The sequence below is a fragment of the Oryctolagus cuniculus genome, chromosome 2 (genome assembly GCF_964237555.1).
Source record: "Oryctolagus cuniculus chromosome 2, mOryCun1.1, whole genome shotgun sequence".
Classification (NCBI taxonomy): Eukaryota; Metazoa; Chordata; class Mammalia; order Lagomorpha; family Leporidae; genus Oryctolagus; species Oryctolagus cuniculus.
This window is the reverse complement of record NC_091433.1, coordinates 87,624,041-87,651,450: the sequence shown is the minus strand read 5'-3', so window position 1 is coordinate 87,651,450 and position 27,410 is coordinate 87,624,041. Positions and strand designations below refer to the sequence as shown.

The window sequence follows — 27,410 nt, the reverse complement described above, 5'->3', positions numbered from 1 at the left end:
TATCTACAGCTAAGTCTACTTCCAGCTTTCACCACTATTTTCATTTTTTAATATTTGTTTATTTATTGTCATCTACTTGAAAAGCAGAGAGAGAGAGAACGAGATTTTCTATGGACAGGTTCACTCTCCAAATGCCGGCAACCACCAGGGTGGGGCTAGGCTGAAGCCAGGAGCCAGGAGCTCCATCCGAGTCTCCCACATGGGTGCAGGAGCCCAAGCACTTGGGCCATGTTCCGCTACTTTCCCAGGTGCATTAGCAGGGAGTTGGATTGGAAGTGGAGCAGCCAGGATTTGAACCTAGGCTCCAATATGGGATACTGGCGTCGCTGAGTGCCGACCATTGCTTTAGAAAGTCATTTGGATCAAAGCAATGCGGTTAAAACAGTGACGAGCAGCGATGACCCCCCCCCCCCCCACCGCTGCCTTTAGTTCCCTGTATTTGTTGAAGCTGCCCCCTCCCATCCCGGCCAGGCTCATCACCCTGTACACCAGCCCATCCCCAGGTGGCTCCTCATCCAGCTTCCCGCCTGGTTCTGCAGCACCGCCGCCCACTAACCTGGGAGCCATGGGTCAGGGTCGCTCTCTTAGTGACCAGCTCAGGCCCCTGGGTAGCTGGCACTGCGGGATTTTAATCTGCCAGGAAAGTCCATTTCTCATGGGCCCCTGGGGGTGTCTGTGTCAGCCCCCTCCCTGTCTCCCTCTGCTTCTCTCTGTTCTCTGTGTCTCTTCCTCGTCTTCATGGTGCCCCACATTTTCCGCCTCTCTGTTTCCCTTTGTCTCTCTGTCTCTCCTATACCTTTTCTCTCTGTGTCTCCCCCATCCACTTCTCTCCCTTTTTCTGCCTGTGTCTGTCTGTCTCTCTCTCTCTCTCTGTCTCTCCTACACTGTTTCTGTCTCCCCCCACCCACTTCACTCATTTTCTGCCTGTGTCTGTTTCTCCCTCTCCCTCTCTGGCCTCAGGGCTCTGTGTCTTGGCTCTGCAAGCAGCAGGCCAGACTCGTGGGAGGAGGCTGCTGGCTCTCCTTCCCAGGACCCGTCAGCTGCCCTTGGGCCCTGAAGGCCCTGCGTGCGTGCGTGGGGCTGGGGGAGGCGTGGCAGCAGGAGGTTCTCGGCCCAGGGCCCAGGCACTGCCTTTGAGGCTCTTGGGGCGGGTAAGCTGCTGGAGCCCGGACGCCCAGGAATTTAGTTTTGGTTTCACTCTGGGCTGATTTTGCTGTTTTATGTCCCAGCTGTTAGTGAGGGCTTCAGGCTGAAGCTGGGGGAAGCGAAGGGCAGGCGTGGATGTCCATGTTTGGGCAGCAGGGAGGGCACGCCGGCCTCCGCACCTCTGTGTCCAGTTGGCTGGTGGCAGCCAGGGCTGGGCCCCCTCCTGGGGCCACAGAGGCTCGGGTTTCAGACGTGCAAGGAGGAGGCAGCTTCCCCCGCCCCCGTCCTTATCTGCTCTGCCCATCAATCTTCTCCAGTCCTCGGAGCCCTGCGCTGGCCAGGAGAGCTCTCACCGTGTGCTGGTTCTGTTCCCATTGCATACATGGTCATGGTCACTTCCCTTTACCACACCCATTATTTACAGTCGAGCAAGCTGAAGTGCCAAGGGCATTAAGAACATGGCCGGAGGGCCGGTCAGCATCCCGTGTGGGAGCGCGGGTTCAAGTCCTGGCTGCTCCAATTCCCAACTAGCTCTGTGCTAATGCCCCTGGGAAAGCAGCAGATGATGGCCCATGTGGGATACCTGGCTGGAGTTCCTGGCTCCTGACTTTGGCCTGACCCAGCCCTGGCTGTTGGAGACCATTTGGGGAGTGAGCCAGCAAATGGAGGACCTCTTTCTTTCTGTCTCTCCTTTTCTGTCTTTCAAATAAATTAATCAACCTTTTTCAAAACTTGGAAATCTATGCATCATCTTTCCACAATACTCATCCTCCATGAACTCTTTGAAGGCTCCTTGTGGGTGGCTGTGTATGTATGTGTGTGTGCATGTTTATGAGTGTGTGCACATGTATGTGTGGGCACACGGGCCTGTGTTCAGGTGTATGTGGCTGCGTGCACATGTGTGCGTGCACACGTAGCAGCTCCCCACCCCCGGCCCCGGCGTTTCCCTTCACTCCTGCAATTCTACTCTCTGTAATTGTGTTCCCAGACGGCTGCATAAGATCCTCTGATGCCTGGGTCCTTGAAACAGGCACAGTGAGAGCCCTGCTCCCCCGATCCCCACCCCCTGCCCCAGGCTCTGGCTGGGTCTCCACTCAGAGGGTTAAACGCCACTGCGGCTGCCCAAGTGGGCCAAGGCTCGCAGGTGAGCAGGGCCATGCCAGGGACAGCGCCCGCGGCAGGCCCTCAGCACACACAGGGATGCCTGTGAAGAGCCACACCCCGGGACAGGAAGGGGTGGTGCCCGTGCAGGCCTGGGGCAGGAGCGGGGCAGGCTTGCCAGGCCCTGGAGCCCCAGCGTCCTCAGTGGCAGCCCCAGGCTGCGCCTCCTGCCTCTTCCCGTCGGGCTGGGCAGGGCAGGGGAGGGGAAGATGGCCGGGAGGTCTCAGGTTTGCGGTTTGCGGCAGGAGGGTCGCGAGGGGACTCCAGGGGAAGGAGGGGAGACGCAGAACACAGCGCTGGACAGTCGGCACAGTGGCTGAGACGCGGCTTGGGACGCCCGCACCCCGTATCCGAGTGCCTGGGTGGGAGTCTTGGCCCTGCTTTGTGGTTCCAGTTTCCTGACGATGTGCACCCTGGGACGCAGCAGGTGGTGTGGCTTAAGCACTGGGGCCCTGACGTCCATTGAGATCCTGACCACCAGCTTCAGCCCCCCAGCCGTTGCTGGCATTTGGAGAGTGAAATGGCTGGATGGGAGCTCTATTTCTTGGCCTCTCAAAGCAACAAGAAGGCTATAGTCTGGGAAAAGGGGGACGGTTTCCTGGGTTCTCCCGTGGGGAGCCCAGCAGGAGGCACGGAGGCTCTGCCAACTTCAGTCCCGGGTTGCCCAACTCGGACTCTGCCAGCCCCAGGGTGTGTGCGGGTGCCCTGGGAAGCCTGCAGCCCAGTGGGCACCCCTGGCGCCGGCTGGCTGCGGAGTACCACAAGCAGAGGCCGCCTGGCCAATCTCTGGCTTTATCTTCGCCACACATTGAAAGCATCAGGCCGGGGCTCACTCCGCGGGTCGGCCCGGCCTTGTGTGGGGGGGGTCCCCAATGCTCGCACCCACACCTGCCTGCCTCTTCCCCGCGCCCCAGCAGTACGACAGGGGGGCCGGGCCCTCGCGCACGCTCCGTTGCAGGGGTTTTTAACGATTGTTCCCGGATTTTTGATCTCCTCTCTGAAATGTTTATGAGGCCACTCGCCCTGGGCGGGGTGGGGTGGGAGCTTGCTCCGCCCTCCTTCTCCAAAGAGAAATTCAGTCGCGGGGGAAAGCAGCGGCGAGCACCCTCCAGTGCCTCTCTCGTTCTGGGGAAGCCAAATCAAAGACAAGCCCTGGATTCCTCTTGCTCGCGGCCAATAAAAACCTTGCTTCGGTGCCGGCTTCCTTTGCTGAAATCAGATATCCTCGTAATAAACAAGGCTGGAAGGCAGGCAAAACCTCGCGTGCGTCTTTCTTCTCATTAGTTTTTTCTTCCTTTAAAAGAAAAAGAAATTCTCTCCTGTAACAGGACGGCCTGCCCTGGAAACTTGAGCACAGAACTGTGCCCTTGCCTGCCCTCTTCTCCACGTTTCCAGAACTTTCTGCCCGGGCTCCTGCGGATGGGGCGGGGTCTGGTCTCCCCAGTGCTGGACCCCTGGGCTTTCTGCAAGGCAACCCCTCTGAACTTGTCCGGTGTTCCAGACCCCTGGGGTGGGTGCTGTGGCACAGTGGGTAAAGCCGCTGCCAGTGACAGCATCCCGTATGGGAACCCACTGCAGTCGCAGCTGCTGCACTTCTAATCCAGCTCCTAGCTCATGTGCCTGGGAAAGCGGCAGAAGATGGCCCAAGTGCTTGGGCTCCTGCCACCCACGCGAGAGACCCAGATGGAGTTCTAGACTCCTGGCTTCCGCCTGGCCCAGCCCTGGCCATTGCAGCGATCTGGGGGAGTGAACCAGTGGATGGAAGATCTCTCTGTATCTCCCTCTCTCTGTGACTTGCTTTTCAATGCCCACCCTCTCCCAGGCCCCTGCCTGCCTGTCCCTGCCCGAGCCCTGGCCCAAAGCGTATCCACTAATGTGCAGACACCTCTCCTTCCCCCACCCCCCAAATCGGTTTTTAAGTGACTTTGCTGTCAAGAGCTGCTCATCTGTTTGTTTTTCCTTCTGACACTCTCGGGAGAGTTTCTGGTCAAGGGAGTTCTGTTGAGGCTGCAGATTGCGTGGGACTCGCGCCTAATGGGGAACAGACAGACATCTTTCATGTGCGGCCAAGTTTTGCTCGATTCTCCTCCCTCCTCTCTCTCTGCCCCCACTCCTCATCTTCCCTTGTTGGCTGCACTGCACGGTGCGCTGTTTCTCCCGCACATCTGGTGAATAAGGTCACACATTGCTTTCATTCTGCAGATTGCCAGCTGGGGCATGCGGCTCTCTCTGAAGAGGGAGAGAGAGAGAGAGGTGCCGCTCCTAGGGAGGGCACTAGTGAGGGGCTGGCCCAGGAAGGTGGGGAGCATGGGAGAAGGGACTCGGGGCCCTTGACCTTGCCAGGAGTCAGTCACTCACACCCAGCTGTAGTGTGTATGTCCACGTGGATGCAAAAGAACAGAAAACATTAAAAAAAATGTTTATTTGACAGGCAGAGTTACAGAGAGAAACAGAGAGGGAGAGAGGGAGAGAAGGAGAGAGGAAGAGAGGGAAAGAGAGGGAAAGAGAGGGAGGGAGGGAGGGAGGGAGGGAGAGAGAGAGAGAAAGAGAGAGAGAGAGAGAGAGAGAGAGAGAGAGAGAGAAAGAGAGAATCTTCCATCCACTGGTTGATTTCCCAAATGGCTGCAATGGCCAGGAGCTTGGAACTGCATCCAGCTCTCCCCTGTGAGTGCAGGGGCCCAGGCACTTGGGCCATCCTCTACTGCCCTCCCAGGTACACCAGCAGGGAGCTGGATTGGAAGTGGAGCCGCCGGGACTCACTCCAACTGGTGCTCATATGGGATGCCTGCGCCCGCAGGTGGCAGCTTAACCTGCTGTGCCACAGCGCCACCAGCCCCGAGGGAAGCCTTTTCCTATGCGTTTGTGGAGGAGAGGAGAGCTTAGGGGAACTTCGTGGTGGCTGGCGGCGTGGGTTCTTTGGCCCTTCGTCAGGAGGAGGACGTAATAGCATTCAGCTGACCTCATGGTGGAGCCAGCTGCAGTGCCTGGAGCCACTGCTTTCCGGCTGGCCACGGCACCCCTGCTGACGCTCCACCCTTACCACAGCAGCCCTGCAGCAGTGGCTGGGAGCCCCCTGTTCACAGGGCCGTTTCTTTTCTGAGGGACAGAGATGCCTCAGGTTTTAAGAACGTGTGTGACCTCATTCCTCCTGTGTCTAGAGCGGAGCCTGGGGGACAGAAGGCAATGTCGATTCAGCTCGGGGGAAGTCAGGGCTTTGCACACTGAGCCCTGCAGTCGTGGGACCGTCTGAACGCAGAGGAATGTGCGTGCCAGGGAGTCGGGATGCCGGAAGCGGAGGCTAAGCTCACTCATGGCTTGGATTTCATTCTCTCCTTCCTTCTCACCCCCGCGGCTGTGGCTCCAGCGTGCTCCGCACTGTGCTGCGTCAGTTCTCGACTGCTGCAAGACATTAAGCCATGCATTTCTTTTATGGCGTGCGGGCTGCCGAAATGAAAGCTGCAAATCTAAGAATATGCTGATTCTCGATGATGAAAGCCAGAGGCATCGGCGGGTGTGGAGGCCAAACTCTGGGATGGGAAGTCCAGAGTCCTGAGTTGGGGCCGGTGTCGGCACTGTTGCTGGAGTCTCTGCCACGGGAGAACTGGTTCGAGACCTGGCAGCGCCACGTCCCATCCAGCTCCCTTCTAGTGCTCCTGGGAAAGCAGCAGCAGACGGTCCAAGTGCCTGGGCCCCTGCAACCCACATAGGAGACCCAGACAGAGTTCTAGGCTCCTGGCTTTGGCTTGGCCCAGTCCCGGCCATTGCAACCCTCTGGGGAGTGAGTTGGTACATGGAAGATCTCTGTCTATGTAACTCTACCTTTCAAATAAATAAAAACATCTTTAAAATAGTTGTAAAAAGTACTGAACTTATTTCTTACCCTGTCACCAACTCACTTGCCCCTCACTCAGGGAAAGAGCCTTAGCAAAGCCTCCATTCTCCTAGCCACAAACAGATACTGCCTGATACTCTCAGATACCCTCCCAGATGTTGTGAGCAGAAAAGGTGAGAATATAGCAAATAGTGCTTTATAGGACACAAATTTTTAAAAGAAAGGGTGCAACTTTTAAAAAAGACTATTAATTTAATCATTTATCTGAAATGCAGAGTGACAAGAGAGGTAGAAGGAGACATCTTTCACCTACTGGTTCACTTTCCAAACGGTGGTCACATCTGGGGCTGGGTCAGGCCAAAGCCAGGAGCCTGGAACTCCATCCCGATCTCCACATGGATGGCAGGAGCCCACACACTTGGACCATTTTCCACTGTCTTCCCAGGCACATCAGCAGGGAGCTGGATCAGAAGTGGACCTGCCACTCCATCCCGGGAGGGGGGCATTGCAAGCAGAGACTTAACCTGCTGCACTGCAATGCTGGCCCCCACCCGGGGAGGGGGGGCAGCTTGACCAGTAAGAGGTTGCTTTGTGAAAGGGGTGGGGGATCTGTGAAGCACTTCCCAAGCGGTCGAAGCCTTGAGGGATCCCTGGAGACCTCTGATGTCTCAAACCTGAGGCTGGTTTCAGGCCGGAGACAGGGCTCCCGGAGAGGGCCCTGGGCTGTGGGTGGGCCTGGTCAGGGCAGCTGCCGCCACCCAGATGTGCCATGGGTGCTGCTGGGAGAAGCCCAACCTGCTGCCTCTCGTGTGTGGTTCTCACTGCCAAAGGCGCTGCCGGCCATGGCTCACCTGGGCAGACGTTTTGGTTTCTGTCCCTTGTCTGGATCTGATTCAGCATCCCCCTGGGTCCCCCTTCGCTGTTCTTGACCTCCAGCCGCCACTGAGCTCTCCTGATGGTTTACCGCCACCTAGTGGCCCTGCAAGAGTCTGCCCCATCCATTTTTCCTCCAGGTGGAGCGGACGGCAGATCAGAGCGAGGGCTTGAGCTTCAGGCTAGACACCGGCGCCATCTAGAGGCAGTCGGAGGTGTACCCTGTACTTCTCGAATTCCCCAAACGCCAACACCTTGTTCTCTTGCCCTCTCTTGTCCACGGTGTGGCCGTGGCTTCGTCTTGTCACCCAAGGGAAGCCCCTTCCCAAGGCCAGGCTGGCCCGAGGCCAAGGACCGGGCCCAGCTGCTCCTTGGTGGCCCCAGTGCCCCCCTCCTCTCACAGTCACTCACTACACCAGATCATAAAAAATAAATCTTTTAATTGCTTTGTAATTGGCACAGATGGTATAATTCAAGTTCACATTTTTATTTAATTGACTCTGAGATATTACAGCACAGCTCTGATGGAGGCAACAGAGGGATCAGCATGGTTGAAGTTTTACAAAATTACATTCAGCAGCAGCATCATGTTCTGAGTTACCTCGTAGAATTCAAGGCTGGAGCTGGGATAAATAAGCGAGAAAGCCGTGTAGAAGATGAACAAGCCCCAGGGAAGCCATCTGCCGTGACGAGAGAATTGTGCTTTCCGGTTTTTAAAGATCTTGCCACTCTGTCAGCTACCAAGAGGAGCTGCAGGAGTTTGGCTTATAAATGGCGGGGGCTGTGGCAGAGCCGAGAGGAAGGGGCAGGCCGGGGTTTGTGCACACCCCGTGCCGAGGCGGCTGCGAGAGCACTGCTCATTTCTCAGGAGTGATGGGCCGCCTGGCCGCGCCAAGCACTTTGAAGAGGGCCATGGGCGACGAGAAAGCCTTTCGCTCATTCTGCCCGGAGGAGAGCCCTCCGTCCTGGCTCCTGGGGCTCAAATCCTATCTGCGTCACCTGTGTCACCTAAGGGTCATTACCACAGCACGGCCAGCGACCCAGACTCTCATCCGCCACAGTCCGAGCGCGCTGCACAGCCTCTGCCCAGTGGACACGACCTTCACGCATCTACCGGCTGGAGAAACGGGGTGGGGCGCACCGCGCCCCGAGCAGCAGAGGGCTGGAGGTTGGTCATCACAGCGACTTCCTGCTAAAGTGGGATGAAAGCCGAGGCTCTCTCTGCCTTCCACGGTGAGCGGCATCAGGGACATCTTAACCTGGAAAAGGCATCCGCAGCTCAGCTGGCGCTCCGGGGTGCAATATGTGCCGAACTCAGTTCCACGCTGTCGGGAAGGGCGGGAGTTTTCAAGTGCAGTCGGAAGCACTGCACGCAGCCAGCGTCCTGCGTCAGAGACCCAGTGCCGCTGGTCCCTGTCACCAGCCGCCACGGCGGGCGCGCCCCCTGCAGGCCGTGACCCGGGAGCACCACAGGGCAGTCCGCGCCCTCGGCTCAGTGCTCCTGCGACACCTCCGCGGGGGCCTTCTTTGAGTAATCCCGCTCTCCAAAGATGGTGCTTCCTATCCGGACATTCGTGGATCCCACCTCAATCTGAGGGAAAGAAGAGAGGGGCGAGGTGAAGACACGGAGACACGGCATCTCCATACGGGGGCCGCCCCACCTCTGAGCGGCTGTCGGCCTTGGTTTGCATCGAGACGGGGGAGTGGGACTGGCACTTAGCCGGGTGGGGGCGAGGCCGGCGCACCTCCACACACACAGTGGGGAGTGAGGAAGGCCTGCACACCTTCCCAGTGCTCCCTCCCGTGGCATCTGCGTGCAGGGCTGACTTCCGGTTACTCACAAAGTACTTTCAGCCTGTCTTCATTTACACAGTCTTCTAGGAATGCAAGCTTATATTTGGATTTCTGCAACTTCTTCTCTTAGGGGATCCAATCGAGGCGTCAGGCTACAATTTCTATACATTTCACCTCAAGCAAGGAGGGGGCGGGGTGGGGCGGGGAGCAGCTGAGGGAGGCGCTGTGGCTGGCGCTCCACGCAGAGGCCTCTCCGGGCTCCTCCAATAAACGCCTGCTCTTTGTTTGGTTTTTAAAGACTGATTTATTTATTTGAAAGGCAGAGTCCATCCGCTGGTTCACTCCCAAAATGCCACCCACAGCCCAGAGCAGGGGCAGCCCGAAGCCAGGAGCCAGGAGCTTTTCCGGGTCTCCCACATGGATGCAGGGGCCCAAGCACTTGGGCCATCTCCTACTGCTTTCCCAGGCCACAGCAGGGAGCTAGACTGAAAGAGGAGCAGCTGGTGCAACAGGCGGTGGCTTAACTGGCTGCGCCACAACACGGGTCCCCAAAGGGTCTGCTCTTGCTTCGGCTTTCGGGGCGGGCCCTGGGGGGGCACTCACCGCGTGCTGGAAGTCCGTGGACATGCCCATGCTCAGCTCTACCTGGGCGGCAGGGACGTTCAGCTTGTCACACAGCTCCTCCCGCAGGGACAGCAGCACCTGGTGGACAGACACGCGTGACCCCAGCCTGCAGGGCGCCGGCTCTGAACACCCTGGGAAAAGCTGACTGAGCTTCCTGATTTCAAGGCCTGTCACGAGGCCCAGAAGCAAGCGAGAGAGCTTCCGGCAAACCCCCCCGCTCTCCCCGGAGAGGACGAGAGCACGTGCCTCGTCTGCAGTCCGTGCTGAGGCGAGGTGGGGGCACTCGGAGTCGGGAAGGGCGGTGGGGTTCAGGGAGGCCGTTCTTCCCTTTCCAGAGCGCTGGGGTGCCTGACGGGCGGGCCACCCCTGGGTCACCTCTGAAGCCACTGCCACCGCACCGCCCCCCGCCCCAGCCGGCCCCCTACCTGGAAGTCTGGGTTTGGCCCTTGACTGAGATCATGTCCAAAGCTTCCGATGGTCATCAGCCCCACAAACTCCAGGCTGGGGCACTTGGCGTTTATGTGTTCCACCACGGCTACTGCCTCTGAAGGCCGAAGACCGTGCTTACCTTCGTGAAAACAAACAGGAAGACGTGCGTGGAGAAACGTCTCAAGGATAACGTTCACGTGAGAGCCACAGAGGGCGAGCGAGATCTTCCATCTGCTGCTTCACTTCCCAAATGTCCACAACAGCCAGGAGCCTAGAACTTCCTCTGGGCCTCCCATGTGGGTGGCAGGGACAAGTACTTGCAGCATCACCTGCTGCCTCCCAGGGTGCACACTGGTGGGAAAGTGGGGCTGACTCGCAGGTGCCCCAGGTCGCAGCCTAACCTGCTGGCACCACAAAGCCCGCCCCGCATAGCAAAATGTCTTCAATACCCAGAGGAAGGCTCCATCTTCATCCCTTCCTTAGAACAGAGGAGGTGGGGCTGGCGCTGTGGCATAGTAGGCTAGGCCTCCACCTGCAGCGCCGGCATCCCGTATGGGCGTCGTTTTTTTTTTTTTTTTTTTTTTACCATTTTGAATATCTCAATTTAATTGATCAACAACCAAGTTCTTATTCAGTTAGACATGAAGGAAATATTCTGGTAAAATAAACTGTACAATGGCGGTGAGGGGGAGAGAGGATAGACAAGGGGGCTCGGTGAGGCTTTTGCGAGATCCAGGTGGGAGGCTTGGAGTCCTGCGCTGGGTGTGCCTTTGCCACACAGACTCAGTGCCGGGGGTGGGGGGCCTCGCTGGCCACTGTGGCTGGGGGGTGAGAGGGCTTCAAGTGTGGCCTCCTGGGGGAGGGGGCAGAGGTGTCCTGGCTGCCCCTGATGGGGAGCAGACTGGCTGTGGAGGAAAGGTAGCACTGTTTCTCACGGGCTCAGTGGGTAGGGGTGCTGAGCTCTGGGAGGAGCTTGGGCAGTGTGACACTCACTCCTTCACTCACTCATCCAGATGTTTTCCAGGCCCACATCGTGTGCCATGGCATGTGCTGACCACAGCTGTTATGCAGGGGCACACGGCTGACGTGCTTCCAGTCCTCACAGTTCACAGCTGTGATGGGGACAGGTGACAGCACAGAGAAGTAAGCGCAGTGACAGGGCTGTCAAGCAAGGGTGGTCTTGAGCCTGGGTTTGGAGCAGGAAGTATGTGGACTCAGCCAGAACTCAGGAAGATTTCTCGAACTCTGGGGCAGATGTAGGGCCCATGGAAGTCTCAGCCTGGCACCGCTACCCCCAAACCTCTGGATTCTAGGCTCAGATCCTTAATCTAGAGAGAGCTGTTCCGTCATTTGGCTGCTCTCCCACCAGCTCAGCTGCACTCCCAGTGCCTCTTTGTCATCATTGACTGTAATGCCACTGCCCCTCAAGTCTCCTCTACTCTCTCCCAGCTTTCCAGAAACCCTGGAGCACCAGTCCAGACTCAGTGGGTCTCCACATATTGGGTGTGGCATCCCCATGGCAGGCAGACCCAGGCTGGAGAGAGAGGTCATCTTGGATTTGCAGTTGGAATAAAACAGTAACAGACCTAATGGTTCATAGCCAACACTAGCCAGCTGCTCCTCTTCTGGGCCAGCTCTCTGCTAATGGCCTGGGAAAAGCAATGGAAGATGGTTCACGTTCTTGGACCCCTGCCACCTATGTGGGAGACCTGGATGAAGCTCCTGAATTCGGCCTGGCTCAATCTTGGCCACTGAAGCCATGTGGGGAGTGAACCAGAGGATGGAAGATCTCTCTGTCTCTCCTTCTTTCCCTGAATCTGAGAATTATTTCTCTAAGTCTGGTATATTTTAAATTTTTATCAACAGAATTGCAAAAAATTTAAAATAAAGTGTATATTGAACTTCTAATTAACAGTCACACAAGGAATATGCAGCCAATGATTACAGCCCCTTCCTTGGCATTCATGGGGGATGGTTCCAGAACCACCTCCGTCCCCACGCCAAAGCCAAGGCATCCCCATATAAAAGGGTGGGGTTTTTCACAAAACCTGAGCACATCCTCCTGTGCATGGGGGCACTCCAGATGTTTGTGGGAAACGGAGTGAAAAGGAAGTTTATTTTGGTGCAAAAAATTCTTGAGGGGCTGGCATTGTGGCGTAGCAGGTAAAGGTGCCACCTGCAGTGCCAGTATCCCATATGGGTGCCAGTTCGAGTCCCAGCTTCTCCACTTCCAATCCAGCTCTCTGCTATGGCCTGAGAAAGCAGAAGATGGTCCAAGTCCTTGGGCCCCTGCACCCTGGTGGGAGACCTGGAAGAAGCTTCTGGCTTCAGATTGGGGCAGCTCCAGCTGTTGCGGACGTCTGGGGAGTGAAGCAGTGGATAAAGACCTCTCTCTTTTCTCTTTCTCTTTCTCTCTCTCTCTCTGCCTCTCTGTAGCTCTGCCTTTCAAATAAATAAATAAATAAATCTTAAAAAAAAATTCTTGAGGGGCAGGAGCCGTGGCACAGTAGGTTAATCTTCTGCCCACGGCACCGGAATCCCATATGGGTGGCAGTTCTAGTCCGGGCTGCTTCTCTTCTGATCCAGCTCTCTGCTCTGGCCTGGGATAGCAGTAGAAGATGGTCTGAACCTGCGTGGGAGACCCAGAAGCAGCTTCTGGCTCCTGGCTTCAGACTGGCGCAGCTCTGGCTGTTGTGGCCATTTGGGGAGTGAATCAACAGATGGAAGACCTCTCTGTCTCTACCTCTCTCTGTAACTCTGCTTTCAAATAAATAAAATAAATTGTTTAAAAAAATAGATCTTAAAAAAAATTCTTGAAATCCATGCCTGAGTGAATCTTCAAAAAAAAAAAAATACATAAACTTATCTTTTAATTCCATTTTGCATGACCTTTCTGAAGTACCCCTGGACATCGAGTCATGTCTACACTGCTTACAGTACCTAACACAAGGTCAACGCTGTGTGCACAGTTTGTTACCCTGCATAACTTAGAGAATAACGGCAAGAGGAACCAGTCTGTGCAAGGTCAGTGCAGAGGCAGTTTTGGTTTTCTAAATGTTCTGGTCCCTGGTTGGTGACCCTGCAGACATGGAGGGCCGATTGTATTTGTCACTCAGTTATAAGGGTTGTAGGTGTTGTTTCACCCCAACTTATGACTTATGACACGGAGGTGTTAGGGACATTCACTTCAACCCCTCTTTAGGGTAAATTACAGTTCACTAAAAGAAATTATGTAATAAAGCTTGGATCTGCAGACAATTTCAGGTTTACCTATGCTGATGAAATGCGGCTATAATCTGGGTGGATGCATATCATCATGGCAACTGTTAGATCTACTGACTGCTTAAAGTGCCAGGCACGTGTGCCAAGACTTAAAGAGCTTTTCACCTAACACAGTAACCCTATGAGTTTAAGGAGTCTTAACTGTCTCCATTGTAAAGACTGGGCATTAAGTGGCTTTCCCAGAGTGACAGTGTAGCCGGACAGAACACAGCCATCTTGCCCAGCAGGCACCCACACCTCACGTGATAAATGGAGCCATTAGGATAACCTACTGGCCTTGCTCCGCCAGGCTGCACCCTGGAATGTCCCTCACCGCAATCTGGTGATGCTAGTTTCCTGAGAAAGGCCAGATGGGCCACGCTTGTCTACAGAACTCCTTGGTGGCCGGTTCTGGCACACTGTTTTTTTTTTTTTTTTCCTGAAATAACCAGGAACATTCCACCCTCACACCCTCTGAAGCAGGTGCTACGACGACACCGCTGCCAGACAAGGAAATGGAGGGAGAGGGAAGTGGGGAAGTGACCCAGGGCGACAAGGCTGGCGAGTGGTGGCGCTCAAACCAAGGCCTGCTGATTCCAAGCCAGAGCTCCGACGCTGTCATGTGACGAGCCAGGCCCCGGAGGGGCACACAGGCTCCAGGGATTTTTCTTTGTCCTTTCCCCATTTAACGGTAAGTGATTTTTTTTTTAAGACCTGAGAAACAGTGCGCAGGTAACTCTGCAATCCCTTTCAGCGTGATGGTGACCTTGGGGCAAAGTCACGCCCCTCTGAGCGCTACTCTTCCTCCCTGGCAAAGACAGGACACGCCAGGATGCATTACAGAGGGACATGCAGACTGGCTGCCGTGTCATCTAGATCACACAAGACAGCGCTGCCGCAAAGGCCTGCGACTTGTTCCCACCCCTCGAGCAGCAGACGTGTGGTCCACGACTGCTGAGGGAGAAGTCGGGGTTCGGGCCTGGTCACTTACTCTCTTCGCCGCTGGTATTGATCTGGACCATGACCTTCAGCCGTTCGGGACAACCCTTCTTCTGCCACGAACTGTTCACCTTGTCTGCCAGCTTCACGGAGTCCACCGTCTCCAGCATGGCGAGGTTGGGGACGGCTGGAACGAGAAAGGGGCCAGGCAGAGGTCACCGTCCACCCCGCTGTGGCAAGTGACACGCCACACACCCTTGACCTGCCACAGGGGACAATATCTCAGGACAGACAGACGGCTCGCTCTCTGTTCCACCGAGCGACGTGGCAGTTTCAGCAGACCTAAGCTCCCACGTCTGAACTGCCAAGACGCGTAAGGGAAGGACACACAGCACAGGTATCCACGTGCTTCAAGAAGCTGGTGATGACAGAGTCCTGCCAGCAGCCCTGACGGGATCAACTGACACGGGTCAAGGTGACAGTGGGAGCCACCAGGACCCGCGGTTGAGTGCTGGCTGCTTGGCTTCCCGTCCAACTCCCTGCTGATGGTCCGAGAAAGCAGCAGCAGATGGCCCAAGCGCTTGACCCCCATCACCCATGTGGGCGACCTGGATGGAGCTCCAGGCTCCTGATGTAGCTATCTGGGCAGTGATACAGCGGACAGAGGATTCTCTCTCTCTCTCTCTCTCTCTCTCTCTCTCTGTTACTCTGCCTTTCAAACAAGTAAGTTGAAAGAGCAAACGAACGCACTTTCTGGGATGAGGGTGCACTTATTAAACAGGGGCATCAGAATGACCTAAGACAGAGACTCCAGTCATCAAAGCCATCTTCTTTCTCAAAGATGCAAGTGACACGAAGTCTCGGCCTTGCCTCGGATAAGACAATCGTCACGGCAGAAGCCATTCAGCAGCTTACTTTTATTAACACTGAAATCTCCAGGCAGCGTACTCATCACTTCCTATGTGCCTCACATAGCTCCTGGGACACTATTAGTACCTCCATTTTCCAGAAAGGCAAACTGAGATGCAGAAGGCAAAAGTTTATTCAAGTTTACAAAGTAAACAAAAACTAGAGTTGTGCTTTGAACTCAGTCAAATGTCTATATATTTCTTTTTTTTAATGTATTTTTTATTGGAAAGTCAGAGAGAAAGAGAGATATCTATCTGTTGGCTCACTGCCTAGATGCCCACAATGGCTGGAGTTGGGCCAGGCCAAGGCCAAAGAGACCCAAATTCAACCCAGACCTCCCACGTGGGTGGCAGGGACCCAAGTACCTGAGCCATCATCTGCTGCACCTCAGGGGCACTTTAGCAGGAAGCTAGAATTGGAAGTGGAGCTGGGACAAGAACCAGGTTCTCTGATATGGGATGCTGGCCTCCCAAGTGGCATCTTCACAGACGTGCCAAATGCATGCCTGAGTAAAAATTCTCTCTCTCTTTTTTAAATATTTTATTTATTTGAAAGAGTTAGAGTTAGAGAGAGAGAGAGAGAGAGAGAGAAAGATCTTCCATTTGCTGGCTCACTCCCCAAATGGCTGTAATAGCCAGGGCTGGGCCAGACTGAAGCCATAGCCTAGAGCTCCTTCTGGGTTTTCCATGTGGGTGCAGGGGCCAAGCATTTGGGTCATCCTCCACTGCTTTCCCAGGCATATTAGCAGGGAGCTGGACTAGAAGCGGAGTGGCTAGGATTCAAACCGGCATCCAAATGGGATGCAGCTTTACCTGCTACACCACAAGGCTGGCCCCTACAAATTCTTTTTTTTTTTTTTTTTTTGACAGGCAGAGTGGACAGTGAGAGAGAGAGAAAGAGAGAAAGGTCTTCCATTTTCTGTTGGTTCACCCCGCAATGGCTGCTGTGGCTGGCTCACCACGCTGATCCGAAGGCAGGAGCCAGGTGCTTCTCCTGGTCTCCCGTGGGGTGCAGGGCCCAAGCACTTGGGCCATCCTCCACTGCACTCCCTGGCCACAGCAGAGAGCTGGCCTGGAAGAGGGGCAACCGGGACAGAATCCGGCACCCCGACCGGGACTAGAACCTGGTGTGCTGGCGCCACAAGGCGGAGGATTAGCCTAGTGAGCCGCGGCGCCGGCCCCCTACAAATTCTTAATACTGACTTTGAGCTCAGCCCACTTAAAATGGTAATCGTGTATGATTAAAAAAATTATGCAGTATGGAAGTGCACGCAGTAGAAAGTCAAAGTCCCCCCCCAGAGGAAACCACTGTCACTTTCGGGGTGAGAATCCATCATCTATGTTAGCATACACACACATACATGTATACTGTTTGGTTATTCTTCTGTGCTCTGAACAACACAAATTGATCACAATAAATGTTTTATGGGTTACTAGGTTCCAGTCAGCAATGTATCTTTGAGATGTTTATACATTAGCACCATAAATCCACTGATATTTTAAAACTTCAGCCTTAAAAAAAAACCCTCAGCATTCCTCAGAAACAGTGGATTGCACTTATTTGACCATTCCTCTTGTTAACGGGTAGTAGATTTTTTATTTATCTATTTATTTTTACTCCAAGGACAAACCTCAGACACAACTCCGTGCACATGCATAAGTATTTCTACAGGCTGTATGAGTCCTAAACTGAAATTACTAGTCAAGGAGGAGGAAGAATTTAAATTGGGTTATATGTTACCCATTTGTCTTTTAAAAGGCCCTATAATTTTAGAATTTTCCTGACAAGAGAGTGCTCATTATTGCCCTAAGTTATGTTGTAGTGGGCAAAGCCGCTGCTTATGACACTGGCATCCCACATGGGATCCCACTGGATCGAGTCCCAGCTGCTCCACTTCTGATCCAGCTCCCTGTGAATGGCCTGGGAAAAGCAGCAGAAGATGGCCAAGTGCTTAGGACCCTGACACCCACGTGTGAGACCCAGATGGAGTTTTAGGCTCCTGGCTTTGGCCTGGCCCAGCCCCAGCTGTTGTAGCCATCTGGGAAGTGAACCAGCAGATGGAAGATCTCTCTCTCTGAATCCCCCTCTCTGTGTAACTCTTTCAAATATATATATATATTTTAAAAAAGTTAATAGTCTTCTATTTTTTCCTAAGAAATTTGGTTGGTGAAAAGTATAATTTAGGGGGCCAGCACTGTGGTATAGTGGTAAAGCCACTGCCTGAAGTGCTGGCATTCCATATGGGCACAGGTTCGAGACCCGGCTGCTCCTCTTCCAATCCAGCTCTCTGCTATGTCCTGGGAAAGCAGTGGAAGGTGGCCCAGGTCCTTGGGCCCCTGCACCTGCAGGGGAAGACCCAGAGGTGGCTCCTGGCTCCTGGCTTCAGATTGGTGCAGCTCCAGTTATTGAGGTCAATGGGGGCAGTGAACCATCGGATGGAAGACCTCTCTCTCTCTCTCTGCCTTTCCTTCTCTCTGTGTAACTCTTTCAAATAAACAAATAAATCTTTTTTTAAAAAAAGAGAGAGATAAAAGGATAATTTAGTATTTTGTATTTCCCCACCTTTTTCATCAAATTACTGGTTTTCTGTAATCTTTTTCCCTTGTAAAAAGTCTATTTGTAGTTTTTGTCTTCAAAAAAAAAATAAAAAGACTTGTAATTGATACATTCTGGACATAACCTCTTTCCCCCTTTAAAAATGTTATTTTTTGGGGCTGACGCTGTGGTGAAGTGGGTAAAGCCTCCACCTGCAGTACTGGCATCCCACATGGGCACCAGTTTGAGTCCTGGCTGCTCCACTTCCGATCCAGCTCTCAGCTATGGCCTGGGAAAACAGCAGAAGATGGCCCAAGTGCTCGGGCCCATGCACCCACGTGGGAAACCTGGAAGAAGCTCCTGGCTTCAAATTGGCCCAGCTCCAGCTGTTGTGGCCATCTGGGGAATGAACCAGTGGATGGAAGACCTCTCTCTCTCTCTTTCTGCCTCTGTCTTTCTGTAACTCTGCCTTTCAAACAAATAAAATAAATCCCTAAAAAAAGTTATTTTTCCTCCTGTTTGTGCTTTTCCTTTGCTTTGACATCTAGAAAGCAATTTTGGTGTAACCACATCTGCGGATGTTTCTTTTAAATTGTTTTATATCTTCCTTAGAAAGACCTTTCTCTGAGCTCAAGAAAACAAAAAATTTTCCTATATTTTATTCTAACAGTTTTATAGCTTTTTTTTTTTTTTAAAAAGATTTAGTTATTTATTTGAGAGGTAGAATTACAGACACAGAGGGGGAGACAGAAAAGTCTTCCATCTGCTGGTTCACTCCCCAAATGGCCACAACAGCCAGGGCTCAGCGGACCCGAAGCCAGGAGCCAGGAGCTTTTTCTGGGTCTCCCACATGGGTGCGGGAGCCCAACCATTTGGGTCATCTTTTTTTTTTAATATTTATTTTATTTATTTCAAAGACAGAGTTACAGAGAGAGGTCTTCCATCTGCTGGTTCACTCCCCAGATGGCGGCAACGGCTGGAGCTGCACCGATCCAAAGCCAGGAGCCAGGAGCTTCTTCCCGGTCTCCCACGTGGGTGCAGGGGCTCAAGGACTTGGGCCATCTTCTACTGCTTTCCCAGGCCACAGCAGAGAGCTGGATCGGAAGAGAAGCAGCCGGGACATGAACTGATGCCCACGTGGGATGCCGGCGCTGCAGGCTGAGGTCTAACCACAGCGTCAGCCCCTAGTTTTGCAGTTTTGATTTTCAAGTTAAGATTCTTTAATCCAATTGCAATTCATACTGTGAGGAAGGGAATCTAATTTAATTATTTTCTCAAACATCTGCCTTCCTTGCATTTAACTACTAATGGGCTCCCCACTCCCGTCACGCCCAATATGAAATCTGTTAAAATAACAGACTCCTGTTCACAGACCAGGTTTACCCTCTGATCTGGGCCCAATGGACAACAAATAACAGACAATGGTTTACAAGTCTCATTTAATGAAAGACAAGGATTCCTGAGTGATGGGAAATAAACAAGGTGCCCCTAGGCAATTGCCTGGGCCCACCCCCGGGAGTTTCTAGAACGTCACGGAAGGGGAACGCAGGCAGAGTCGAGGGGACGGAGCTGAGTCTGAGGTAAGACAATGTGCAAGAGGAGAGAGCTGCAGAGAGCGCGGCACTGAGCTGAAAGGGCTCCTTGGGGAACTCAGCTGGGTGCTGATCAGGGCCCAGAGCCCGGCAAAGGGCTCCTGAAGGCACTGCCCCCAGCCAGACTGGAGGACACTGGCCTCAGGGGCGCTACCCTGAGGGTTTGTTAATCCTAGACTGAGCTCTGCTCTGTCACACCACCTAGCCTGAAAAGGCTCAAAGTGCCCCAGGTAACTTAACTGTGTTCCAGAATATCACAGGAATACAAAAGCAGCTAGCACTGGACAAGACAGCATTCGCAATGTCTAGCTACCTAAACAAAATTCCCGGCATGCAGAGAAGCAGGAGAGCCACGCATAAGGAGCAGTTAAACCAACAGACCACACAGCACAGCTGGGGGAGAGGGACATTAGAAGTCATAACTATGCTCCATATACATTTAGACATGGACGACAACAACAACAACAAAACACAACCAAATTAAACTTCTGGTGTGAAAAATACAATGCATAATGACAAATTAATAAGACAAAAGAGAGGACTGGTTGCCTTGAAGAAATTATTCAAAAAAGGGGCCAGTGCTGCGGCTAGTTGGCCAAGCCTCCACCCGTGTCGATGCCAGTTCATGTTCTGGCTGCTTGTCTTCTGATCCAGCTCCCTGCTAATAACCTGGAAAAGCAGTAAAGATGGCCCAACTCCCTGGGCCCCTGCACCCACATGGGAGACCTGGAAGAAGCTCCTGGCTCCTGGCTTTGGATTGGCACAGCTCTGGTTGTTGTGGCCATTTGGGGAGTGAACCAGCGAATGGAAGACCTCTTTCTCTGTCTCTCCCTTTCTCTCTCTGTAACTCTGCCTCTCAAATAAATAAACAAAATCTTTAAAAAAAAAAAAGAGAAATCATTGAAAATGAAACACAAAGAAATTATAAAAATGAAAACTGTATCAGTAAATTGTGGTGACGCCTCCAGCAGCTTAACAGGTCACTGCAGTCCCCTGAGAAGATGGTGTGGGTGTGTGCGTGTGTGTGTGTGTGTGTGCGCGTGGTCCCAGGAAAGCTGTCAACCCACGCATCTGCAGATACAAGCAGCCTGATGAATGCCAACCATGACGAATGTGAAGAAAATTACATTACGGTTCATCACAATCAAACTGTTCAAGTTGGTAATGAGAACACCTTAAAATCAGAGGGAAAAGCACGTTACGCAGAGAACATAGGAAGACACGGGGTGTTCACAGGAAACAAGGCAAGTGGGAAGACCGTGCAGCACCCTCTTTACAGTCCTGAGGGAAGAGCTTCGTCAACTGGATTTCCACCGTCAACTACATCTGTCCAAGAGGAAGGTGAGAGGGCAAGAGGAGCCAGTGGGAAATTCACACGGGAAAGACGGAAGCTGGGGCGGGCATTTGGCTTGGCAGCTAAGGCAATATTTGGGACACCTGCAGTGGATAGGAGCTCTCTCCTTTCTGTCCATCTGTGTTTGTCCGCCTCACAAAACAATCATGAAAAAGCAAAGAGACAACCAATGGAATGGGAGAAAATATTTGCACATCATCATTTGATAAGAGCAGCTGGGCCTCAAACTGGCACTCACATGGGATGCCGGCACTGCAAGGCGTGGCCTAACCTGCTGTGCCCCCACGCCGGCCCTGAAGTTCAGTAATTTTAATGTCAAAATGTTCACCAAATTGGCTGACAGATTCAACACAATCCAGCAGGTTTTTTGTTTCTTTGTAGAGATTAACAAACTGGTTCACGTGGAAAAGCCCAGGACCCAGGGTCGGTAAAAGAACTTCAGAAAAGAAAAACAAGAAGCGTATTCTTCAAATTAACAACCTGATAAGTGGGACATCATCAAATTAAACATCCCTGCAGTTCAAAAAGACCCTGAAATGACAGGCACAGGCTGGGGGAGGGAGATCTCTGAGAAGCACATGTCTGACACAGGACTCCCATCCAGACAATCTGCAGGGCCAACAATCCGTGCAGGAAACAGGCAGTAGACTTCCAGACACCTCCAGGAGACACAGAGAAGGCGAATGTGAAAGGATGCTGAGGGTTTTTAGCCTTTGGGGAAATGCAAGCCCACTCCCGTACACCGGTCAGAGCGGCTAAAATGGAAAAAGGGCGATCATACTAAGTATTAGTAAAGATCTGGAGCACTTGAACACCACTAGCAGGAGCGTAAAGTGGCCCAGTCACGCTGGGAGACACACTAACCGGGCGGACAGAGTATCAGTTTTGCAAGCTAGAGAGAGTGTTGCACACGGATGGTGGGGATGACTACACAACAGTGTGAACATAACTAACGTCACTGAACCGTGCACCTTAAAGTGGTTACGATGGCAAAGTTATGTCATGTGAATTTCACTACAATTCTGAAAAAAGCTAAACATACGTTATGATTCAGTCATTGTACTTCTGGGTATTTATTCTAAGAGGGAAGGAAATCTATGTCCATACACTGATGGCCTTGGGCACAACCTGCCATAGCAACTTATTCCTAACAGCCAAAATTCTGATGAAAACTGAATGAATGTTCATCAAGAAGTGAGCGGATAAACAACTTGTGATGCACACTGGTCCTTTGGTTATCTGTAGGGGATTGCTCCAGGAACCCAGTGGATACCAAAATTGTAGATGTTCAAGTCCCTTAAATCAAGTGGTGTGGTATTTGCCTATCACCCACACACATGTCCTCCAGCTTCCTCCTAATGTGTCCTGGGCCCTTGTCACCCTTGTGGGAGACCTGGATGAAGTTCCAGGCTCCCAGCTTTGGCCTGGCCCAGACCTGGCTATTGTAGCCAACTGGGAAGCAAATGAGAGGAAGAGAAGTGGGGAGCAGGAGGAGGGAGGGATTACCAAGTAGTAGGAAGAAACTTCTGGGAGATGGGCATGTTCACTACTATGATTATGCTAAGACGGTTTCAAAGGTGCATGTAGGAGTCGGCACTATGGCACAGTGGGTAAAACTGCTGCCTGCAGTGCGGTCATCCTGTATGGGCACCGGTTCAAGTCCTGGCTGCTCCACTTCCGACCCAGCTCTCTGCTATGGCCTGGGAAAGCAGTAGAAGATGGCCCCTGCATCCATGTGGGAGACCTGAAAGAAGCTCCAGGCTCCTGGCTTTGGATCTGTCCAGCTCCGGCTGTTGTGGCCATCTGGGGAGTGAACCAGCAGATGGAAGACCTCTCTCTCTCCCCCTGCCTCTGCCTCTCTCTAACTCTGCCTTTCAAATAAATAAATAAATAAATGAATAAATAAATAAATATTTTTTAAAAAATAGAGGTTACTCAGCTTTTGATACCTTGAGATAAATAAGCTCTCCACTGTTAGTGTCATGTGGTTAAGTCTTTCTGTAGTTACTTATTAACTATGATTTCTTTTATTACTTCATTTTATTTGTTTTAACCTTTTATTTATGGGGAAAAGGACAACAATGTCCTCTTTGCTAGTAAAAAAAACCACACACACGCCATGGGATTCCAAATCCCATTAAGATGGCATGTACCAATGCCATCTTACTAGTTAAAGTGATCAGTTTATGTTCATAATTGATCATAAAGATAGGATTAAGTGACAAAGGGATCACATAAACAAGACAAGTGTCTGCTAATAATAATTGAATTAAAAAGGAGAGAACGATCCAACATGGGAAGCAGGATACACAGCAGACTCATAGAATGGCAGATGTCCTAAACAGCACTCTGGCCTCAGAATCAGCCCTTAAGGCATTCAGATCTGGCTAAAAAGCCCATGAGAAGCCGGCGCCGTGGCTCAATAGGCTAATCCTCCACCTTGCAGCGCCGGCACACCGGGTTCTAGTCCCGGTTGGGGCGCCGGATTCTGTCCCGGTTGCCCCTCTTCCAGGCCAGCTCTCTGCTATGGCCAGGGAGTGCAGTGGAGGATGGCCCAGGTGCTTGGGCCCTGCACCCCATGGGAGACCAGGAAAAGCACCTGGCTCCTGGCTCCTGCCAGGATCAGCGCGGTGCGCCGGCTGCAGCGGCGGCCATTGGAGGGTGAACCAGCGGCAAAGGAAGACCTTTCTCTCTCTGTCTCTCTCTCTCACTGTCCACTCTGCCTGTCAAAAAAAAAAAAAAAAAAAAAAAAAAAAAAAAAGCCCATGAGAGTTTCTCAGGCATGGAGAGCCAAGCCACTGAGGCAAAAAAATGACCTAAATGAAAGATCTCTGTGAGTGAGATCCCAGAGGAAAGAACGGGCCATCAAAAAAGGAGATACCTTTCTCTGAAGGGAGGAGAAAACTTCCACTTTGATTATGGCCTTGTCTAAATAAGGCCGGAGTTTGTGAATTCAAGAGGCTTCCATAGCCTTGGCAGCTCATGACAAGACCCTCGGGTGATTACTGACGTCATAAATAAGAGTGTCAATTGTTAAATCAACAACGGAAGTCACTCTGCACTTACTCCCCATGTAGGACCTCTGCCCTCAATGTGTTGTACTATGCGAATGAATGGTAAAACTACTTAAACGGTACTTTATACTTTGTATATCTGTGTGGGTGCAAACTGTTGAAATCTTTGCTTGGTATATACTAAGTTGATCTTCTGTATATAAAGATAATTAAAAATGAATCTTAATGAAGAATGGGATGGGAGAGGGAGTAGGAGATGGGATGGTTTGCAGGTGGGAGGGTGGTTATGGGGGGAAAAATTGTTATTATCCAAAAGTTGTACTTTCAAAATTTATATTTATTAAATAAAAGTTTAAAACACGCACACACGCACACACACACACATATATGGGCTATAATTCTCAATAATTTATCTAAAACCATTGAATACTACTGAACACGAGGAAGGTGAGGTTTCCAAGTACATATGACCCAGCCAATTGTGAATTCATTCTGTTGATGTTTTCTCCTTATACTAAGAGCTAGGATGTTTCCTAAAAGAAACTCTGAAACACACAATGGGGGACTGGCTACGCTCTAAAAGCCGAGCTCTCCTCCAGAGAAGGCAGTGTAAGCTATGCAGCAAAGGAGTGATTTTTCTTTGTATTTAGAGTTTTGTCTTACCCATCAACTTGTTGACATTTTGTTTCTGTAGGTGGCCAATGAAGTGCCATTTGATATCAGGACATGAAGACAGAACCTGCAGAGGAAAAGGCAACCATGTTGGACGCAGATTGCATGGAGGCCTTGCTGGCTCAGACACCCAGCACCCTCCCTGTGACGTGTCACGTGCACACTTTGTTCCTGAAGTGTAATAAACCGCCATCACCAGGTCCAGCCAGCCTCCCGATGAGGTAAAGGACGTTCAGAGAAGAACTGGAGGCTTCTGTTCTATTTCCCTTCCTTGTTCCCATCCACTCTGCATCTTCCAGATACTTCCCACTAAGACAAGTGTCTGATTAAGGCTTTCTAATTGGCCGGCGCCGCGGCTTACTTGGCTAATCCTCCGCTTGTGGCGCTGGCACCCCGGGTTCTAGTCCTGGTTGCTCCTCTTCCAGTCCAGCTCTCTGCTGTAGCCCAGTAAGGCAGTGGAGGATGGCCCAAGTGCTTGGGCCCTGCACCCCATGGGAGACCAGGAGAAGCACCTGGCTTCTGGCTTCGGATCAGCGCAGCGTGCCGGCTGCAACAGCCATTTGGGGGGTGAACCAACGGAAAGGAAGACCTTTCTCTCTGTCTCTCTCTCTCTGTCTAACTCTGCCTGTCAAAAAAAGAAAAAAAAAAAAAAGGCTTTCTAATTGCAAATGGATCCAAGATTACGGCAAAGCTCCTGGAGTCACCACTTCTGAGCAGACATATAGGGAAAACTACAGTCTGAACAAACAACACCCAGGCAACAACTATTTGAATTATTTGCCATTTGAGGTGAAAGGAGACCCTTCTCCCGCCAAGTCCACAATCTCTTTCTCTAAAATTCAATCACCAGCACAGATCTAAAATTTTCAACTCAAGAGCCAAGGTTTAGATAGAAACTGGAGAATTCACGTGTGCGCTTACTTTTGGATTCGATGCTTTGTCTAGCAACTCCTGAACCTAAAGGGTAAAGAGAACAAGTCAGAAGCCTGCCGACCGTGACTTTTCCGAAGGCGCTTTGGAAAAGGCTCTTACATAGTTCTCCCCGAAGTTGCGCTGTCCATGGCTGTAGGCTTCGATCACCATGTCTGCAGGTTTGGTTTTGCTGACGGCCACAAGCCGGGGCTGGATGGCTGGGAGATTCTGCCAAGAGGGAAAGCCACATGAGCCAATGTTTGGGAATCGCACCCCAGCTAAGATCTATAGGGAACACCCTGTGGAATAGATCTCAACTTGGCAAGACCTCGGTAAGATCTATTTTTCCTATACTGCTGGGATACCAGTATCAAATAATGATGATCAAATGTCTTTTCTAGGGGCAGTGTTGTGGCGCAGGGTGTAAAACCACCACCTTCGATGCCAGCACCCCATATGGGCACCGGTTCCTGTGCCGGAGGCCCCACTTCCGATGCAGCTCCCGCTAACAGCCTGGGAAAAGCAGCTAAAGAAGGCCCAAGTGCTTGGGCCCCTGCCACCCAAGTAGGAGATCTGGATGAAGCTCCTGGCTTCCATCTGGTCGAGCCTGGGCTGTTGTGACCATCTGGGGAGTGAACCAGTGGATGGCAGATCTCTCTCTGGGTCTCTCCCTCTTTCCCTGTAATTCTTTCAAATAAATAAAATAAATCTTGAAAAACAAATCTTTTCTCTGCATGGTGCCTCAATCTAATATATATATATATAATATAATATAATATAATATAATATAATATAATATAATATAATATATAACTTGAGGAAGACTTCTTTCTCAGGAGACCTGGCAAATTTAGGGCAGCATTTCCTTAAAGTATGTTCTTAGTGCAAGCAGATCATTGTCGCCTGGGTGGTCCCATTGCAAATGGGGCTGGGGTCTTCCAATGAGTCTCATGCATAGCAATGTTGGAGGACTGAGAGTTGTTAAGGGAAGGTAGCCTTCTCTGACTCACTCTGGTCCTACTGTCATTATCCATAAATCGCCTCCATTTCCTCTCAAAGTGGCCTGCTTAGGGTAATGATGTGATTGGTTGTTCCATCTATGAATCAGGAACTAGATGACAAAGGGAGATGAGACACAGGCTTAGACCCAATCTCCTCCCACACGATTCCATAAACAGCAAGTTTTCTGCATCGTCCTGCAGCCCGATGCACACAGCGGCAGTAACAGAAGAGATGCATTTACCTCCCGCCTGCACTGGAATTCTCCCGGATCCCGGGATTCTCAAGTGAGGGAGTCAGGTGCTCAGTAAACCGTCTCCCCTCCTTAATTCTGACGGGCTGCCCCACGGGTCTCTCCCAGCATTATGCTGATGCGTGGACGCTTTCCAGGGAGAAGCGTGGAACAGGTGGCCTACCTGCCCTAGTGCTCCCCTGGGAGAACCTCCCAGAGGGGGGGATGCCTACATTCTTCTCCAAGAATCACTGGAAGTGACACAGTATTAATGCCGGAAGGGTGCTCTGAACTTTTTCAGAGCTCATCCCACTGCACAGACGAGAACACTGTGAGCCGCAGTGGTTAACCGACTTGTGCAAGGTAGCAGCGGGTCTTCTGTCTTCTGGCCAGCGTTCGGAGTTCTGGGACCCCAAAGGCTTGCTCAGAGAAACCTCTGACGTCTCTATTCAGGTCGGCCTCATTCCACACCACTCGGCTGACACCTGCGCGCGTGGAGGCGGGCACCGACTGACTCTCGGTCTGGTGGAAGTCCAGGGGGACACAAGATGCACACGGTGCGCCAAGTGCAGCCGCGGAGCCCACCCAGCTCGGCCTCCAGGTGGGGGCTGACGGCGGCCGAGCACCGACCAGGGCCGACCTGGTGTCCCCTGGGTGCTCCCCATCTGACGTCTTCCGGGCGGCCCCTACGTGGAGACCAGGTACACAGAGCCCTAATCAGGCAGCCTTCAGAAAACCCTGACACTGCGTGAGTCCCCGGACCGACCGGGGCCCCGCACCCCGCGCCGCCCCCAGCCCTCTGCGGCCGGCCGGCCCCGCCCCTCCGGGAGACCCTTCTGCGTCACCGTGACGACCTATTCCCACGCAGGTGTCCCCCTCCCCAAAGCGACCGCCCACTGTCCCCCTACGCGGTCCCGCTCCTCACCGGCGGCCGCCGCGCCACCGCCTGCTGCACGCGCTCGTTCACCGCCCGCAGTGCGAACCCGACTCCCAGTTCTGCCGACATGCTGCCAGCTCTCCACATCCCCAGAGACAGACACCCAGCCCCAAACCCGGGAACCCCCGGGGCTGAGACCACCTTCCGGTCCCGCCCACTCACGCGCGTATGGCCCAATCAGTGTTAGCCGCCGAG

General features: G+C 52.4%; 1 protein-coding gene across 1 annotated transcript; it reads right to left on the bottom strand.

The window, feature by feature from the left end:
• Positions 1 to 7,432: 7,432 nt before the first annotated feature.
• Positions 7,433 to 27,385, bottom strand: PLPBP (pyridoxal phosphate binding protein). The gene is made up of 8 exons (XM_051832369.2): positions 27,204 to 27,385; positions 25,168 to 25,275; positions 25,057 to 25,092; positions 24,127 to 24,202; positions 14,112 to 14,246; positions 9,856 to 9,998; positions 9,410 to 9,508; positions 7,433 to 8,603 (listed from the first exon to the last, which is right to left on the bottom strand). Exons 1-8 carry the CDS (start codon positions 27,300 to 27,302, stop codon positions 8,505 to 8,507), a joined length of 795 nt encoding a protein of 264 aa, XP_051688329.1. The 5' UTR covers positions 27,303 to 27,385; the 3' UTR covers positions 7,433 to 8,504.
• Between the last annotated feature and the right edge of the window lie 25 nt (positions 27,386 to 27,410).